The sequence below is a fragment of the Cyprinodon tularosa genome, unplaced genomic scaffold, assembly GCF_016077235.1.
Source record: "Cyprinodon tularosa strain WSP-4 unplaced genomic scaffold, ASM1607723v1 ctg777, whole genome shotgun sequence".
Lineage (NCBI taxonomy): Eukaryota > Metazoa > Chordata > Actinopteri > Cyprinodontiformes > Cyprinodontidae > Cyprinodon > Cyprinodon tularosa.
This window is the reverse complement of record NW_024039537.1, coordinates 62247-80653: the sequence shown is the minus strand read 5'-3', so window position 1 is coordinate 80653 and position 18407 is coordinate 62247. Positions and strand designations below refer to the sequence as shown.

General features: G+C 40.4%; 1 protein-coding gene across 2 annotated transcripts in view; it reads left to right on the top strand.

Moving 5' to 3' along the window:
* Positions 1-18407, top strand: part of asap2b (ArfGAP with SH3 domain, ankyrin repeat and PH domain 2b) — a 77214-nt gene that overhangs the window by 6852 nt on the left and 51955 nt on the right. For both annotated transcript variants that reach the window (XM_038270784.1, XM_038270785.1), the window contains exon 2: positions 9633-9705. In XM_038270784.1, coding sequence (XP_038126712.1) covers positions 9633-9705 — 73 coding nt within the window. The remainder of the gene's footprint in view (positions 1-9632; positions 9706-18407) is intronic.

The following is an 18407-nucleotide window of genomic DNA, read 5'->3' as shown; positions in this document are numbered from 1 at the left end:
CAAAGATTCCTTAACTTTTGTCCACGCTAATTCAATTTCAATTTTCAATTCAGTTTATTTATATAGCGCCAAATTCACAACACAAGTCATCTCAGGTACTTTCCAGTTCACCAGATCATCCAGTCAAATTGATTCAAAGTTTTCTATCTAAGGAAAACCAGTTGATTGCATCGATTAATTGACTCAAATACAATCCCTCACACTAAGCATGCTTTTAGCGACAGTGGAGAGGAAAAACTCCCTAATGTGCTAATGTGTCCTTGTCTTTGTAAACATCCTTGGAAAAGATGTGGTCTGGTCCTAAAGGCAGAAAATGTGCTCTAAAATATATTTTACTTTATTGCTGCCATCAGAGAGACTTTGAAGAGCCCCGCCAAGGGCCGGTGTAGCTACCAGATCTGCTCGGGGCCCCGCCCCTTCTTATGAGGCCACTATATGGCAACTCCACTCGGACAAACTGTATTACACCAGTTTCTTAAGGATCGACTTTCTTTTGGAGTTTCAACATATTATTACCAATGTTAGCTACTATTTTACATTTCATTGGCGATCTAAAGTAGCTGAAAGTAGAAAGCAATCATTGTCAGTCTTGAAGGAAAACACTGTGTTCTAAGAATGAGCTCTGCCCTTTAACAAAGTGTTTATTTTTATTCTTTTTATTAAAATCTGAGGGCAGGGAGGAAAATTTGTAGCCTGGGTGCCATTCCGAACTTAGTCCCGCCCACAACGTTTGAGGTCGGGAAGTTCGGTCTGGCATTGCTCAACAGTAGCGCGAGTATGCTAGCACAATATCTGGCGGGCCAATCAAATTGTCAGGGCGGGCTTTATACGATGATGGACAGATGATCAGCAGTGACGTAATCAACCACGTCACCAAAGCGCGCTTGGGTGACAACAACAATGGCTGCCGCCGGAGAGTTGAGGTGTGTAGATTCTGCTATTAGGTCTGTTCTAGAAGATATCGACAGCAAATTAATTTTTTAAGGGGAACAGAGAAACGCGATCAAGTCTCATCTTCTTATTCTAGGCGTGAAACTGCACGCTTTGATTTTTGTTGACAACAACTATGCGTCGCTTAACATGCGTCACGCACTCCGTTGCTCTTATTGGTTGTAGGTCTATCCAATTGAGTGCAGAGGCATTTTTTTTCCTGGTTCGTTCGAAACACGCCCCATAATCACAGCTCTATGGAGCAGCATCAGACTCATATTCTGACTAGGATTGAGTAGGACTACGTCAGGCTAGAAAATTTGTACATTCAGAGAGACTTTAGACAAATAAAACAGTTATTCTTCTTGTAGGAAACCAGCCGTTGTTGACACAAATTCAAGTAGCCTAATATGGCTAACTGTCCGAGCTAAAACAGGCTACCTGTTAGCTACTGAGCACAGCTAGCCACAGCGCTACCTAGCTCTTTATATCATGGTCTGACAGTTACTTTGTTCACCAGAAACAGTTTTTTTTTAGACACGCTAAGACTACAAATGCTCCCGACTCGGCAAACGGACGCTGCGTGATGTTATTATCGTCTGGGCAACCACACTGGTTTACATGATGTGGCAACGTTCAGCCAATCATGTAGCGTAACGTCATTGGCATGTGCAGAGCAGAAATGACCACCTGAGCAGATCTGGTCAGTGTTGCCAACTCCTCAGCAAGGAAAGTAGTTATTGGCTGTGCTAAAAGTTGCTAGAAGTCGCTAAATGACGTCATCGCCTAATTTGCATAATCTGCCACAGGAAGTGATGTGCATGTTATTGATGCTGTGGGAGAAATAATATCTTTACAGAAAGACAAAAAGTGAGTAAAAACACTATATAATAGTGTTTTTACTCACTTTACTAAACAATATATATTTAGACCAAATAACATTTTACATTTACATCCCGCTCGCTCCCGCCTTGAATGTAATTCAGGGCGGAGCGGCACCGCGTGATCAATTTGCGCCGTCAATCCCGGCGCATGCGCGTTTCATTTGCAATCTGGACGCTGAGGGTAAACATCCTGCAGCTCTGACTGCAGCGCTGAGAGGGATTCCTGCGGGAGCGGGAGAACGGGGTTGGGATGGGGGAGGAGCCCCACGGCAGCAGCTGCCGCAGGAGGACAAGAGTAGGAACGATACATGCTTTCACGTAAGAGTCTCCAAAAGCCGCCATGACACCGTAAAAAGTCACCAGATTTGTCGCTAGTCGCTTTTTTGAAAAATAGTCGCTGGAGGGGTCTGAAAAGTCGCTAATATAGCGACAAAGTCGCTGAGTTGGCAACACTGGATCTGGTACCTACAACGGTACCAACCTGCACCATCGCAGAACCGCATGCAGGCGGTGCCGGCTGATCGCAGGCTGGAGTACTGATCCATCTGACTATGATCCATGTTTACAGCGTGTGACGTTGCATTCAACATGCTTCTTTTCTGTGCAGTCATGCTTTCGGTTGATGGAGATCTAATCTACCAAAGGTTCCCCCTCTCTGTAGGGTTCCACCAGATGTTCCTGATACAGGATCATATGAGCCATACTGATTGTTTTCTTTCTGTCAGGAACACAACAGATTAAACACTCGCCTACCAGAACTTCTCTCCTTAGGCTCACTTTAAAAAATATCCTTGCCGGGCCGCAGACATTACAACCTTTCATCCCTCATGGAGGGAATCCTAGAATCTCCTGAATAGGCAGGTTCTTATAACCTCAAACTGTTATGCAGTTTTCTCTTAGTGACTGTCATTGTCACGCTTCTCTTACATAAATATTTTCACTTCTCTAATTTACCAATGCAGTAAGGCTTTTCAAGTTACCCTTAACTAGACATCTTTGCACATTAATAAAGATGTTAATTCACAGTTTTTATCCATTAAAACGACCTTTTGATAATAAATCTATTATATTTCATCTAATGTTAGATCTAAATTTCAATCTGAAGGAAAATACGGAAATAGTTTCTTTTTTATTCATAATTTTCAATGTAATTTTTTTTTATCAATTATTAGATAAATTTATTGGTGAATATTGTTAGCTCATTTATTCCTTTTTAAGACTTTTTTTTTTATCAGTTAAATATTTCCTCCAGCTGTCTGAGGGTTTGTTTGTGGTGGACTTCAGATGGGTTTACCGAGATAAGGCCCGCGGTGTCTGAAACTTTCTCCTATGTCTTTATCAGCCATCTTTAAACATATATTTCAAAACATATGAAACAACGTATTAGATAACAGCTAAATCAGCCATCTTCTGTATTCGACAGCATCGCTAACGGTAACAAACCAAAGCATTTGTTCTTGTTGTGCATGCTTTTATATTTATGGCAGATTTAAGTTGGATTTATAGGTATAAATTGTTCCTGTTTGGTTTTGTTAGTTTTCCAGGTAGATATGAGACAGACTTTGGTCTCTGTCTTTAATCTGAGAGGGACTGAGCTTCTGGACTTTTTGCATGTTTCCCGCTCTGAGTCACAGCTTTGGCTGGAGACTTGGAGCTGACTATCACTGATGAGGTGGACACTCAGGAATGTGTGCAGATTAAAGGTGTGCAGTGCGGGCTGAGGCACGTGACCGATGCGGTTAGACCAGCAGAATGAACAGGCAGCTGATGACAGATTTTCTGCGATGGTTTAGTTCTGCTGACGTTTCTAAATAAAACAGAGTCTCCGTTAGTCAGATGAACATCCTGAAACTGTCCATTAAACCTCTTCCTGTCCTCACAGACTCTCAGCAGCTACTTTATAAGGACTGCAGGACCAATCACACGCTAGTAACTCACAGCATTTAGACATCAAAGACTTGGTAATAAATAAACTGTCTGAGTTTAAAATGAGCATCAGCATGAGTCAGAAAGTGGGTTTTAGTTACTTCTAAAATTAAAGGTCAGAATCTGGTGTTTAGAAAGCATGGGACCTTTAATCCATCCTGCCCTGCTGGTGGTGGTGGTATAATGCTGTGGGAAATATTTATTAGGTACATTTTGGGGCATCAAATAAAACAGAACCACCTTTATTTTTCTAGTTTTACAGAAAGATTCCTGAGAGGTGCTGATCCTCACATGTGTTTCCAGGAATGTTTTTTTTATGTGCATGTCGGAATATCGCATTAGATGCCGAAGATGTCAAAATATCCGATTATATATTGAAGCGTCGCTTTAGATGCCAAATATGTCGAAGTATCGTATTAGATGCTGAAGATGTCGAAGTATCGCAATGGATACAGAAGATGTCGAAGTATCCCATTAGGCGTCGAAGTATCCCATGAGGCGTCAACGCGTCACATTAGGCGTCAAAGCGTCGCATTAGGCATAGAAGCGTCACATTAGGCGTCGAAGCGTCAAGTTAGGCATAGAGGCGTCACTTTACCGCATTAGGCGTGTAAGTATGGCATTAGATGCTGAAGATGTTGAAGTATCGCAATGGATACAGATGATATTGAAGTATCGCAATGGATACAGAAGATGTCAAAGTATCGCAATGGATACAGATGATATTGAAGTATCGCAATGGATACAGAAGATGTCGAAGTATCCCATTAGGGGTCGAAGTGTCGCATTAGGCGTGTAAGAATGGCATTAGATGCCAAATATGTCGAAGTATCACATTAGATGCCGAAGATGTCGAAGTATCGCAATGGATACAGATGATGTCGAAGTATCGCATTGGATACAGATGATGTCGAAGTATCACAATGGATACAGAAGATGTCGAAGTATCCCATTAGGCGTCGAAGCGTCGCATTAGGCGTCGGAGCGTCTCATTAGGCGTCGAAGCGTCGCATTAGGCGTCGGAGCGTCTCATTAGGCGTCGAAGCGTCGCATTAGGCATAGAAGCGTCACATTATGCGTGGACGTACCGCATTAGGCCCTGACGTACCGCATTAGGCGTGGAAGTATGGCATTAGATGCCGAAGATGTCGAAGTATCACATTAGATGCCGAAGATGTTGAAGTATCGCAATGGATGCCGAAGATGTCGAAGTATCGCAATGGATACAGATGATGTCGAAATATCGCAATGGATACAGATGATGTCGAAGTATCGCAATGGATACAGAAGATGTCAAAGTGGAAGCGTCGCATTAGGCGTCGAGGTGTCGCATTAGGCATAGAAGCGTCACATTAGGCGTGGACATATTGCATTAGGCCCCGACGTACCGCATTAGGCGTGGAAGTATGGCATTAGATGCCAAATATGTCGAAGTATCACATTAGATGCCAAATATGTCGAAGTATCGCAATGGATACAGAAGAGCTCGAAGTATCGCAATGGATACAGAAGAGCTCGAAGTATCGCAATGGATACAGAAGATGTCGAAGTATCCCATTAGGCATTAAAGCAAACGCATTAGGCATTAAAGCGTCGCATTAGGCGTCGAGGCGTCGGATTAGGCGTCGAAGCGTCGCATTAGGCATCGACGTATCGCATTAGGCACCGACGTATCGCATTAGGCGTGGAAGTATGGCATTAGTCGTTGCTGTATCATACTAGGTGTCGAAGTATCGCATTAGATGAGCGGATTGAAACAGAAAAATATGAATAGACTTACTAAAACGTTTTTAAGCTTGCTTGAGGTGGTTCTTTGACTGCACTGAAGAGGAGATCAAACACATTACATCATAGCAAACATGTAGCTCACATGACAGATTAACTGTTCCCTATGACAGATTCTTTAGAGAATAAAGTCCTAATATTCCAAGAATAAAGTTGTAATCCTAACTACACAAAACTATATTAAAACCAAGTTCTATTACTGATCTGTGGTCCATGATAGTTTGCTAATTTGCTATAACAACCACGCGTAACCTAAAATTACATTGAGTTTCACATTGCCTTTTTAATTCACAATAATGGGTTGTAAACCTCTTTGATTTGGATGATCTTTTTGTTGACAATTTAAAAGTTGGGTTAAACTTTCTGACATTAGGATGGAAACATCTGCTACAGTCACTGCAGACGTACTGGCTGAACACCATTACCCCCCCCAATCCAAAGTGTTTCTGTTGGACCAGGATCTGGTACCTTTGAAAGGCCACTGGCATGCTGCAGGGAAATTATTGACATGTTCAAGAAGCCATTTTCAATTCAATTCAGTTTATTTCTATAGCGCCAATTCACATCATGTCATCTCAAGGCACTTTCCAGTTCACCAGATCATCCAAATCAATTAAAAGTTTTCTATCTAAGGAAAACCAGTTGATTGCACCGACTCATTGGCCGTTTCTCAATTCACTAGAAAGCGAGTACGGACTAGTGTCCTCACCAAGTATGTTCTTGAGAAGAACACAGGAAAGTCTGGACTTGGTGAGAATGGGAGAACGCAGCATAGATATAGGTCGATTGGAACAGAAGCGTACTGATGATGTCACCACATGCCCGGCTCGTCTAGAACTGTATTTCACTTCCTGTTATTAATAGTTTCTAGATAATAAATTATTACTTTTTTATTTAGTGGGGGAATAATAATTAACACAGTCAGATAAACAAAAATGAAATGAACATTTTGCCAAACAAAACAAAAAATCGCCATCAGAGCCAGCGATACTTCACACACGGCTATGCAGAGAGAGGACCGGCTGCCGTTAGCCTCGGGGCTCTGCTTGTTGCTGCGGTCCTCTCAACTTTCAATTTTTTTTTTCTTATTAGGCCTTACGTCGGTAAATGGACCATATAGTGATGCTTTAAAGTATAATATTCTCATCTCGAATTATCTCAAAACGTACTTTTATTGAACAACGGCAACATAAAAGACAACTTTTAACTTTCAATGGAGCGCTCCATTGAAAGCTGCTGCTGCCACAGTGCATGCTGGGACAGCTGTCAATCTCAAGAACGGACGAGTCTGCTCTGATGCATGCTGGGTAAATAGGGAGGGGCGAGAACAACATCCGGGGACTTTGTTTGTTCTCAGTCTTCCTCTCTTATGAATCGGGACAGTAGTAGGGCTGAGGTTGATGACGTTATACGGTTATTGACTCTCCAGCAATCCCTCACACTAAGCATGCTTGTAGCGACAGTGGAGAGGAAAAACTCCCTTTGAACAGGAAGAAAGGCTCTGTGTGAGCGGCCATCTGCTGAGGCCGACTGGGGTTCAAGGAGACAGAAGCAGACATAGAAAAAGAAGCATAGATACAAAAGGCAAGTTGACCTGAGCTTTCCACTATGACCCATTATCCTGAAACTGACGCTAGCACCCAGGTTGGCTGAGGAGGTTCTAAGGAGCCACCAGCAGCAGAAATAGTAATCACAAAGGCTTTTTTATGCATATTTTTATGATTAAACCAAAGTATGACCCGACCATCAGAGAGCTGACGTGGAGACTCCTGAAACCAGACTCGGTTTTTGCCTTCAGCTCTTGCTGGTGTCACTAATTCTGCAGCATCAATCGTCACTTTGGTTCCTTTTCTTTGCAGAGAAGTTGTGCCTGCTATGGGTTTTTTTTTTGCTGCTGTAACCCGCAGCTGCAGCTCACGCGACATTTTCTCCATTTCAGGTCATCTGCTGTTAAACTGAGAACGAACCGGACAACTTCTAAAAGTCCTTTCTCACTCTGAAGCTCAGTCTGAACTTCAGTGAGGCTTTTTTGGCTCATCTGGATGCCTAAAAACGTCCTTCCATTTTTGTATGTCTTGCCATTTGTGGTAGCTAGCAGTAGAACTGGGCCTGATAAAGTGGTTAATGTGTGTTTGGTCTCTTGGGTAACTTTCCTGTTGAGTAACACGTGTGAAAGAAGCGTCTATTTTTGACCCCCCGGCAGCCCAACATCTTTCCGTTGAGCTGACGTTGGTGTCATCTGTAGAAATCTACTGTATAAAAAACCCCCTCCATGTTGCACATAAGAGCGAAGGCATTCCAGCGACAGTGGCTTCCAGTCTTTCAGGCTGCAGACAGCAGGGTGACCTGAAAGATGGTTTTTGGTCTACGTGTCTTTGGGTTGTCAGCGTTTGCTTTAACTTCTCCTTTCCTTTTATAGCGTTGGTTAACTTGTCTTTGCTGACAGAGACGCCTTCAGATAAGCAATAAAAAAATCCAGCATTAAAACTAGAAGCAGGAGCAGCACTTTTAGAATTACTGGTTGGTTTTATGCAATTCCCTGATTCTAAGATTGTATTATGGTATTAGTTTTCTTGGCCTGATATCATTTTATTTCTTTTCTGCTCATTGAGAATAGTTGTTTCACCTTTTTTATTCATATTTCTTCTTCTTTCAGCCTCTGGACAGATTTTCACTCCCATAAGGATTATTCCTGGATCCTTATTTGATCTTTATCCATAAGTCAGTGGAACCAATGGTCCAATGCAGGATCATTTAACCCTTTATAGGGCACTGAGTGAAATACTTTGAAAATCAAAATTTTAAGCCAATAGTATTTTTGGAATCCAGGACACGATCTTATTACCTTTGTAACGTCAATAAATATGGAAATTATGATGGCAAAAATGAATGTCAATGTAATAACAAGAAATCCCAACTTGCCCGAATATATTACACAGCAAAAAACATCTAGAAATAAGTGAAAAATGTCTTGAATTAAGTGTATTTACCCTTAATTTGAGCAGGTAAATAAGATGACCTGCCAATGGAATGAGTATTTTTACTCGTAAAATAAGATAATTAGCTAATATATGCTTGAATTAAGACAAAACTATAGTTTTTTCTTATTTTAAATGTAAATTGTCTCGTTCCATCGGCAAAGTGTCTCACTTACCTCCTCAATTCAAGAAAAAATGCACTAAATTTGAGCAAAAATGACTTATTTAGATTTCCATTTTTTGCTGTGTAAGAAAAATAACAAAAGTGCTTCTATAAGAAATTCATGAAAAACACTCAGAGTAAAAGAAACATTTTTTTTTGGTCCAACATAAATCATTATGATTATTTTGCACACCCCTACTGAGGGATGTTAGCCTCGTGAGACCATCCTGATCTCGCGAGCTTTCAAGGTTTCACTCGCAGATCAGTCTGGAGACTCTCCGTTAAAGAAAATTTGGAGCCGTTCACCAAACGAACGTCCAATCAGCGTTGGCTTTGAGGCGGGTTGAGGTGTGACGCAACGAGAAGTGCGACAGTTCAGTCTAAAGAAGATGGCGGCTTCAGCCGATGAAACTAGCGTTAGCGTGGCTATCGAGCAAGTTTTATCGGAATTACAGAGTATTTCTTCACTGAAAGAAGAGGAAAACACTGCTCTGGAGGCTTTTCTCAGAGGGAAAGATGTTTTTGCTCTTCTCCCGACTGGTTTCGCCAAGAGTAGCCTGGCTTGTGGTTGTGTTTTCGTCGTCGCTCTGTTAGTACGTCATATGCTTCGTTGATCTGATTGGTTTATTTGGCCCGTCTATCACCAACATAGGCCAATCAGCTAACCAGTATTTTCGCCCCTTCCCAAAATTACTGCAACGGAAGGTTTCCAGATGGATATGCGGAGCAAATCCATCTGGCAGAGTCAGGTTAGAGGGATGTGGGGGACTCAATTTGTAAGGGGTATGCATGGGATCAAAGACGCTAACTTGCCCTTTAATCCTTAATTTGTCTTTTTAAGGCAGATGTTGCTGCAGTTTTTGCCCAGACTTTAACCTTATGCGTTTAAAAATCCATCCGCCTGTTTTAAGTTCAGTAAAGTTCAGAACCGGTGCTGATGTGTGATCTGTTGTGTTCGCTCTGCAGGCTCTGGACCTGGACCGATCGGTTCTGTATAAGATCAAGAAGTCGGTGAAGGCCATCAACACCTCTGGTCTTAGTAAGTAAACACGTTTCAAGTTCATCTATTGGTGACAAAGGTTCAGCTTAACGCTTAGCGGTTCCAAAACCTGTATTTTTATGTCATTCCTGCAGAACCTTGGCTTCCCTGATCCAAATATATAATAATAATATTTTATTTATTTTCTTTTATTCCATTCTTTTGTTTAATACTACTTAAATCAGTTTGTCTCATTTTATTATTTTAGTCCTATTAATTCCTGCAAATAATTTGCTGGAATATGATCATTTTGCAATTTGTTTATTTTTCTTACAAGATGACATATTTTTAAAAAATATATTTTTAAATAACTGACAGATTTAAGGAATTAAATGTTCCTGTTTTTTAGTTTTAAGATGAAACCACAGATTTCCAGTTTGGTTAAAATCTTTATTTATAATTATTAACGGTCAGGTAAATTCATCCTTTAGTGGTTCAAAATTTATGCCATAAAACAGAATAAAAGCCTTTCATTGTTAAAAGAAAAAAAGAAAGAAAGAAAATGCGTTATCTTTGCTTGATTTTGTGGAATTTGTTTCAAATGTAAGAGAGAAATAAGAATCACTGCAGTTCTTTGGTCTCTTAGCTCAGAATAACTCTGAAGTCTTCTGGTCTTTGAACTCCTGGAGCCTCCATCTTGGATTATTGCTGTGCCATGAAGAAGTTGATCACTGCTGGTCATTCTGTACCTTCAGACGGTCTGCTGACCTCATTCTTTGGGTTCCTTGCGTTTGTGATCTGCCATCCCCAGATCATAGCTCCTCCCCTCAGGGAGGGAGGGATGGCTAAATTAAGAAGGAACTGCTCTTTAGTCCAATCTTTAAGTTCTCATCATTTTTTTTGATGATGCTCTTTGATCAGGGGTTAACTGAAGGCTTTATCCCATGAGTTTCCTGTTTTTTGTGGTTCTTTGAAGATCTGATTTCACCTTCACCAAACATTAAGGTGAAGCCAATCGTAGTCTCTCCAGGTTTTCTTCTGACCAAATGTCTCCCATAAAGGCGTTATGTGAATCATTAGACACCTGAAACCGATTAACATCTTCCTGCTTCTTTCATACGATTGTTGAAGGGATGAGACGCTGTTTTGTGACCCTCTGAAATACGATTTTCCTGGTTCTTAAAGGAAAAGTCAGTCAACAAAGAATAATCAATGGATCATTATTTATTCCTAAAAATAATACGTTCACTTAGCCTTAATCAGTTAGAAAATAAAAGCTATAATTTTCGTTGCGATAAGTGAGTCTGGGAGCGGCCATTTTTGCCCAAATATAGTAGCCCCTCCCTCCTGCCATCTTCCAGCAGTGACGTCACGGTGCGGTAAGCCTAGCGCCATTCTCCCCGCTGTACAAGCAAAATCAATGGGAACTACTAGACACATCTGCAATCAACAACAATTATTGAAGATTTCCAGAGGACTTCACCATTGAAATTCACCAGAGCTACTACAGTGGAGGAGAGGTCGAGTTCAAGTGACTTGAGTTATATTTGCCCCCTAGTAAATATGGCAGATGGTCATTGTTGTATAAGTATTCTTGCTTTCCCTCTCTGCAGCGTTCCAGCTCATGCAGCTATTTTCATTGTACTCTGATGACGCAGACCTAGTTATATCTTTCGGAATACGATTCCCCCCAAACCCCCCCCCCCCCCCCCCCCCGTTCTTTGGTAAAACACTCTCCAACAGAGAGGCTTGAGCTAAAACTGAAACTGAAGGGAATGGAATGGTTCTCAAACGACGGCGCTAATGGGGCATTTACAGTACAATACTACAATACTAATACATTCATGGTGATTTAATGAATTTAGTAGTAACCCCTCCCTCCTGCCATCTTCCAGCAGTGACGTCACGGTGCGGTAAGCCTAGCTCCATTCTCCCTGCTTTACAAGCTATATCAATGGGAACTACTACATCTGCAATCAACAACAATTATTGAATATTTCCAGAGGACTTCACCATTGAAATTCACCAGAGCTATAGTGAAACTGACAATGCCCACGTGCATGGCAGCTGGATGCTGGAATACATCGGGTAAAAGTGAAAAAAAGAGTTCTTCCACCTTTCTGATTCCTGATCCTCCACGGACGGGTTGGTCGTTGGATCGCCAACTTGAAGAGGGAGGATTTGCCATCGAACTTCTGGCCAGAGAAAAAACCCGTAATATGTAGCCAACATTTGGAAGAAGAATGTTTTCAAGATGACTTGGATAATAGCGCGTTGTGATGCCTCCAGTAAAGCACATTCACATGAAAATTACTCTGAATTAAAAACACTGATCATTTATTGAACAGGATGGAATCATTTCACATTTAAAGAACTTTCAGAAGTTTGAATTCTGAATATGAGCGACTTTTCCTCTAAAGACCCCGAATTATTTGAAATGAATGCCTGTGATGCTATTGAGAGTTTGGCCTTGATTTTTGGTCAGTTTTTCTGCTGCTCTGTAGTTTTCCTGCAATCAGAAAGCAGATAAAGTGGATAAAGGTTAACTGCATGGTGAATCCTCAGCTGTTTTTCTTTTACTTCATTATTGTTACATTATTATTTTACTAAATGTATTCATCATTAACCCCGGATATATTTTTCTTAGTGTGAGAAAAGTAAAAAACAAGAATAACTTTTATTTAGAGGCTTTTTTTGCAGCAGCTGTTTGAGAAAATGCTGTGAATAATTGACTCACACCTGCAAGTGCATTTGGTTCGTCTGCAGCTGTGCATTGGGTGGGGTCTGAGTGGGTGGGGTCTGAGTCCAGGCAGGTGGAGTCTCCTCTCCAACCATTCCTCTCATACTGCTTCCTGTCGCAGCAGGTCGACTTGGAGTCGCCCATTGGCAAGAGACGCAGAGAGGAAGGAATCCCACAACAAACACTCACATTTACACGCCAGGGAGGCCAGTTTAGCTCCACCGCTGCCTGAACATGTTGCTGCTCTGTCAGAGAACCTGCAGCAGCCTCATGCTGGTACAAACGAACAAACGATAGAACAAACGATCCAGATCTTCCTCTGACAAACCTTTTCTAGATGTCTGCAGACCCAGAGTTTATTTTTAGATTTCTCAGAAGAACTTTCTCCTTTGTTTGTCTCTATTCAGCTCATAATAGAAACCAGATCTACTTCTTTCCAAACAATAATAAGATCTTTTGCAGCTACAGATCCTGTGATCACAGATGATCATTAAATGCACCGACACCAACATGTCTACAGGTCCGTGGAAATCTCCATACGCTGTCACATCAGGAGGCTGTTTGATCACCAACTACAGGAAATGCGACCTATAACCTCCCTTTATCTGGATGATTTAGGACGTTCAGCCTAACGGACACCAGCCAGTAAGGATGGGTTCCTCCAAATCATCCACCATAATATTTAATACCGGTGTCCCACAGGGCTGCGCCTTTAGCCCAGTCTTGTTTTACACATGGCTCTCTCATTATTTGCAGACAATAGAAACAATTGTTGGACTGATGACAAAAGAAATCCTCCCTGACCTGTTGGTGAAGATTCTCATATATATAAGTCATAGTCATTCCAAAAAAGTAAAATAAAAAACAATCTGCTGGACTTTGTTTCCAAGTTTGAAGACATTTTCTTCCCATTCAGGAAGCTTTTTTAATTCAAAATGTCAGAAATAGCGTCGAGTTCAAGGCTTTATAGAGTGGACTAAAAACAAAGCCTTGTTTTTGCTTAGAAAACATGAAAATTGAAACAGAGGAACGGGTCTACCCCTTTGCAATGGGTGACGTTTGGCTAGCCTCGTGAGACCATCCTGATCTCGCGAGCTTTCAAGGTTTCACTCGCAGATCAGTCCTGAGACTCTCCGTTAAAGAAAATTTGGAGCCGTTCACCAAACGAACGTCCAATCAGCGTTGGCTTTGAGGCGGGTTGAGGTGTGACGCAACGAGAAGCGCGACAGTTCAGTCTAAAGAACATGGCGGCTTCAGCCGATGAAACTAGCGTTAGCGTGGCTATCGAGCAAGTTTTATCGGAATTACAGAGTATTTCTTCACTGAAAGAAGAGCAAAACACTGCTCTGGAGGCTTTTCTCAGAGGAAAAGATGTTTTTGCTCTTCTCCCGACTGGTTTCGGCAAGAGTAGCCTGGCTTGTGGTTGTGTTTTCGTCGTCGCTCTGTTAGTACGTCATATGCTTCGTTGATCCGATTGGTTTATTTGGCCCGTCTATTAGGGATGCACCATATAATCGGCCCCCTATCGGTATCGGCCTTAAAACTGAATATCGGACATCGGCCGCCCCACCGATATTTAACCCGATATTTGATCTGCTTCTGAGTTTCTAAAGTCTAAAAAAAAAATAAATACTACTTCTTCTTCTTCCTCAAAAACTTCTTTTTTAGACTTAAAAACGTCTAAAGACGAGGGAAAAAATATTGATCCATTAAAATATCCCAATATCTTCATATGCTGATATATTGCCATTTAAAAACACCATATCAATCTCTTTTACTAATGAAATATTGCTATATGTCATCGTTATGCTACGAAATCCCCCGAAAATTCATGAAATGTTGCCATATTTTTATATGTTGATATATTGACGCGGTATCGATCTATTTTACTAACAAAATCTCACAAGAATATGCAAAATATCACGAGAGTTTGTAACAGAACGATGAAATTTCACGAGATTTTGAAAGTAAAATAGATCGATACCGCGTTTTTAAAAATCTATTTGATATCAGCATATGAAAATATATTTGAGTATATTATTTTTTAAAGTGTCAGAAATGGATAACAAAACTGCTATTTTCAATGAATACTTATTTTTGTCCAGCTTTAACATCGGTATCGATATCGGTTATCGGCTACATGAGTTTTAAAATATCGGCATATCGGATATCGGCCAAAATCCCAATATCGTGCATCCCTACCGTCTATCACCAACATAGGCCAATCAGCTAACCAGTATTTTCGCCCCTTCCCAAAATTACTTCAACGGAAGGTTTAGTCATGGAGGTACTTGTAAAGACAATTAAATATAACCCCTCTAGATGAAGTCCTAAATCAAAGAACCAAAAACATGTCTGATCAGGTCACTTTTGTTACCTAACAACAACTTGCTTGCATTAAAGGAATAGTACACCCAAAACATGATTAGCCTTAATTTTCTACTCACCCCCATGCTGAACAACACTCTGGAGTACTTTTTTGATATCTCAAATGCATCTGGAGATCTGGGAGGCTTCTTGCTGTCTGCTGACATTCAAATAATGGAAGTCTATGGCGCCCGAGGCAGAAAGGTCCATAAAAGTCCACAAAAAACGTGTCAATATTCCTCCATACTGCTCGTCCAATGTATTCCAAGTGTCCTGAGTGGGTAGCGTCCATAATTTACTCGAAACAAAGTCATTTAGAATGTTTTTAGAGCATAAACAGTAGTGTATAGGATTTCCTGAAAGCGCGCACATGCGCGTTCACGGCGCTACGGAAACCGCGGCAGACCAAACCAGATGAAAGTGCGCATTCAGCTCGGCAAAGAACTCATGCTCTTTCTCAACACTGAAGTCCTCAGACATTTTTCTTTCGTTGTTTCTTTCTTTGCACAGGTAAACAGCACATTTCTTCTTCTACGCTTGCATTATCGGCGAAGCAGACGCTGAATGCGCACTTTCATCTGGTTTGGTCTGCCGGCTTCCGTAGCGTCGTGAGCGCGCATGTGCGCGCTTTCAGGAAATCCTATACACTACTGTTTATGCTCTAAAAACATTCTAAATGACTTCGTTTCGAGTAAATTCTGGACGCTACCCACTCAGGACACTTGGAATACATTGGACGAGCAGTATGGAGGAATATTGACACGTTTTTTGTGGACTTTTATGGACCTTTCTGCCTCGGGCGCCATAGACCTCCATTATTTGAATGTCAGCAGACAGCAAGAAGCCTCCCAGATCTCCAGATGCATTTGAGATATCAAAAAAGTACTCCAGAGTGTTGTTCAGCATGGGGGTGAGTAGAAAATGAAGGCTAATCATGTTTTGGGTGTACTATTCCTTTAAGCTGTCATGATTCTGCCCTTTGTGGACCTCTGTTTAAGTTTCTTTTTGAGTTTCCAATTACACTTTAATTTATGTCATTCTGTTTTCTTGGTCATTGTTTTTTTTGTGTTACATTTAAGCAGAGTTGTATTTTCTCTAGAAGAAAATAGCAGAGTCAGGTTATGGTTTGGCTTCTTTTGTTAGCCTGCGATGCCCCGTACCTGTCTATGTCTCTGAAAGGGGGGTTGTTAAAGGGAATTGTTGGTCTGGCCTAGATGGGTATGGGGCATCACAGGCTAACAAACGAACAAGGCTTTGTTGGGCTACTGTATGGAGAAAAAAAAAAGAAAGAGAGAAAAAAAAAAACGTTTTTTTCATTGCATAAGAGAAGGAACATATAAATGTGCAACAGGATATGCAAGCAGCGTTGCTACTGAAAGGAAACATCTAGGGCGTGTGTCAGTGCCTCCATACCCAAACCTTCTCCTCTGATGGGCCACAAAGATCTGGGAGGATCCAGTCCACCGACCTTCCTTCTAGTGGACAGACTCATGCACTACAAAAAAACGTCTTCTAGAAAACTTCTTAAATTAAGCGTATTTAGCCTTAATTTGAGTAGATTTTTAAGATGATCTGCCAATGGAATAAGTATTTTTACTCTTATAATAAGATAATTGTATAATATGCACATGAAATACGACAATGCAATAGTTTTTTTTTTTTTATTCTTTTATTGGCAAAGTGTCCCACTTAGCTTCTTTATTCAAGAAAAAAATTACTTATTTTAAGAAAAAATGACTTAAGATTTTAGTTTTTTGCAGTGTGGAGTTGCATTAATAGAATGAACAAAAGCTTGCACTGCAAAAACCATCTAAAAATGAGAAAAAAAATTCTTGAATTAAGTGTATTTACCCTTCATTTCAGCAGGTAAATAATATGATCTGCCAATGGAATTAGTATTTTTACTCCTAAAATAAGATAATTGGATACTATGCACATGAAATAAGACAATGCAATAGTTTTTTTCTTGTTTTAAATTTAAATTGTCTTCCATTTGCAAAGTGTCTCACTTAGCTTCTCAATTCAAGAAAAAATTACTTATTTTATGAAAAAATTACTTAAGATTTTAGTTTTTTGCAGTGTGGAGCCGCACCAACAGAATAAACAATAGCTTGCACTGCAAAAAAAAAAATAAAAACCAACCAACATTTATTGAATTAAGTGTATTTATCTTTCATTCCAGCAGGTTAATAATATGATTTGCTAATGGAATGAGTATTTTTACTCTTAAAATAAGATAATTAAATAATATGCATTTGAAATAGGAAAATGCAATTGTTCTTTCTTATTTTAAATGTAAATTATCTGTTTCATTGGCAAAGTGTCTCACTTACCTCCTCAATTCAAGAACTGATGCACTTATTTTAACAAAAAAGTGACTTAAAATTTTATTTTTTTGCAGTGTGGAGCTGCAGCTTGCACTGCAAAAACAATCTAAAAAAATAAGCCAACATTTGTTGAATTAAGTGTATTAATCTTTCATTCCAGCAGGTTAATAATATGATTTGCCAATGGAATGAGTATTTTTACTCTTAAAATAAGATAATTAAATAATATGCATTTGAAATAGGAAAATGCTTTTGCTTTTCTTTCTTATTTTAAATGTAAATTATCTGTTTCCTTGGCAAAGTGTCTCACTTACCACCTCAATTGAAGAACTAATGCACTTATTTTAAGAAAAAATAAGTTTAGATTTTTTTCCAGTGTGTTCCCCATGGCTGTGAAACGCATACATCCTACGTTTTGTTGCACTAATGTAGTCTTTTTGCACCAGCAGACTATTTATTGAGCATATCTGAACTATATCTAACAGTGATGCTGTTAAAATAGAACTATGCTTCCTTATATCCTGTTACGGTGACATTAAAAGCAGCTTTTTTCCTTTCAGTTCTTTCTCAGTTTTCAGTATTTAGTCAATGCAATTCATCGAATGCATTCATGCACAACACTGTGGACACTGACATCCTGAATTCACTATCTCATCCCCCTGAGTTCAAGTCGAACACCCAATGATTGACTGCTCTATCTGTGATAAGCTCTCAAAGTTTTTATTTTCTGACCACACAGGAGAAAATGCCTGAAAGCGTTTCCCCCTTAGATCAGACAAAACCATGGTCAACCACAGGGAGATGAGAAGTCAGATCTTCTCATTGAACACAGACGGTGAAGCCATGTGGTGTTGGATGATAACAGCCGTGGAGTAGTGTGGTCATAGTGTGACTGTTCACGACGGTTGCAAATATTCAAATCCTGCCCCACATACGCACTCATGACCTCACCCGCTCTTCACACACACATCCTGAATAGATATGGATATATGGTCTGTTGCTGTAGAGGAATTTTTTCATCAAATTCTCAGAATGTTTCAGGTGTTAAAACAGAAATGATGGGAAAAAGGATTAAAAACACAGATTCTTACACGGGACATTTTTAGAAGCAACTTATGGAGGAGAGTTGTTTGTATCTAAAGGCTGGACCTTTTGCTGCGTCAACCATTGACTTTGCAGGTGAACTAGCTGCTTCTGCTGCTTTAGGTGTGAACATAGCGTTATGCGAAGACTGGGTGGCAGGCAGGTTGCCATGGTTACCACCATTGTTCCTGACCACTGCATGTGTCTTAGTGGTTATTGGCTACCATAAATGGATGAGACCATGT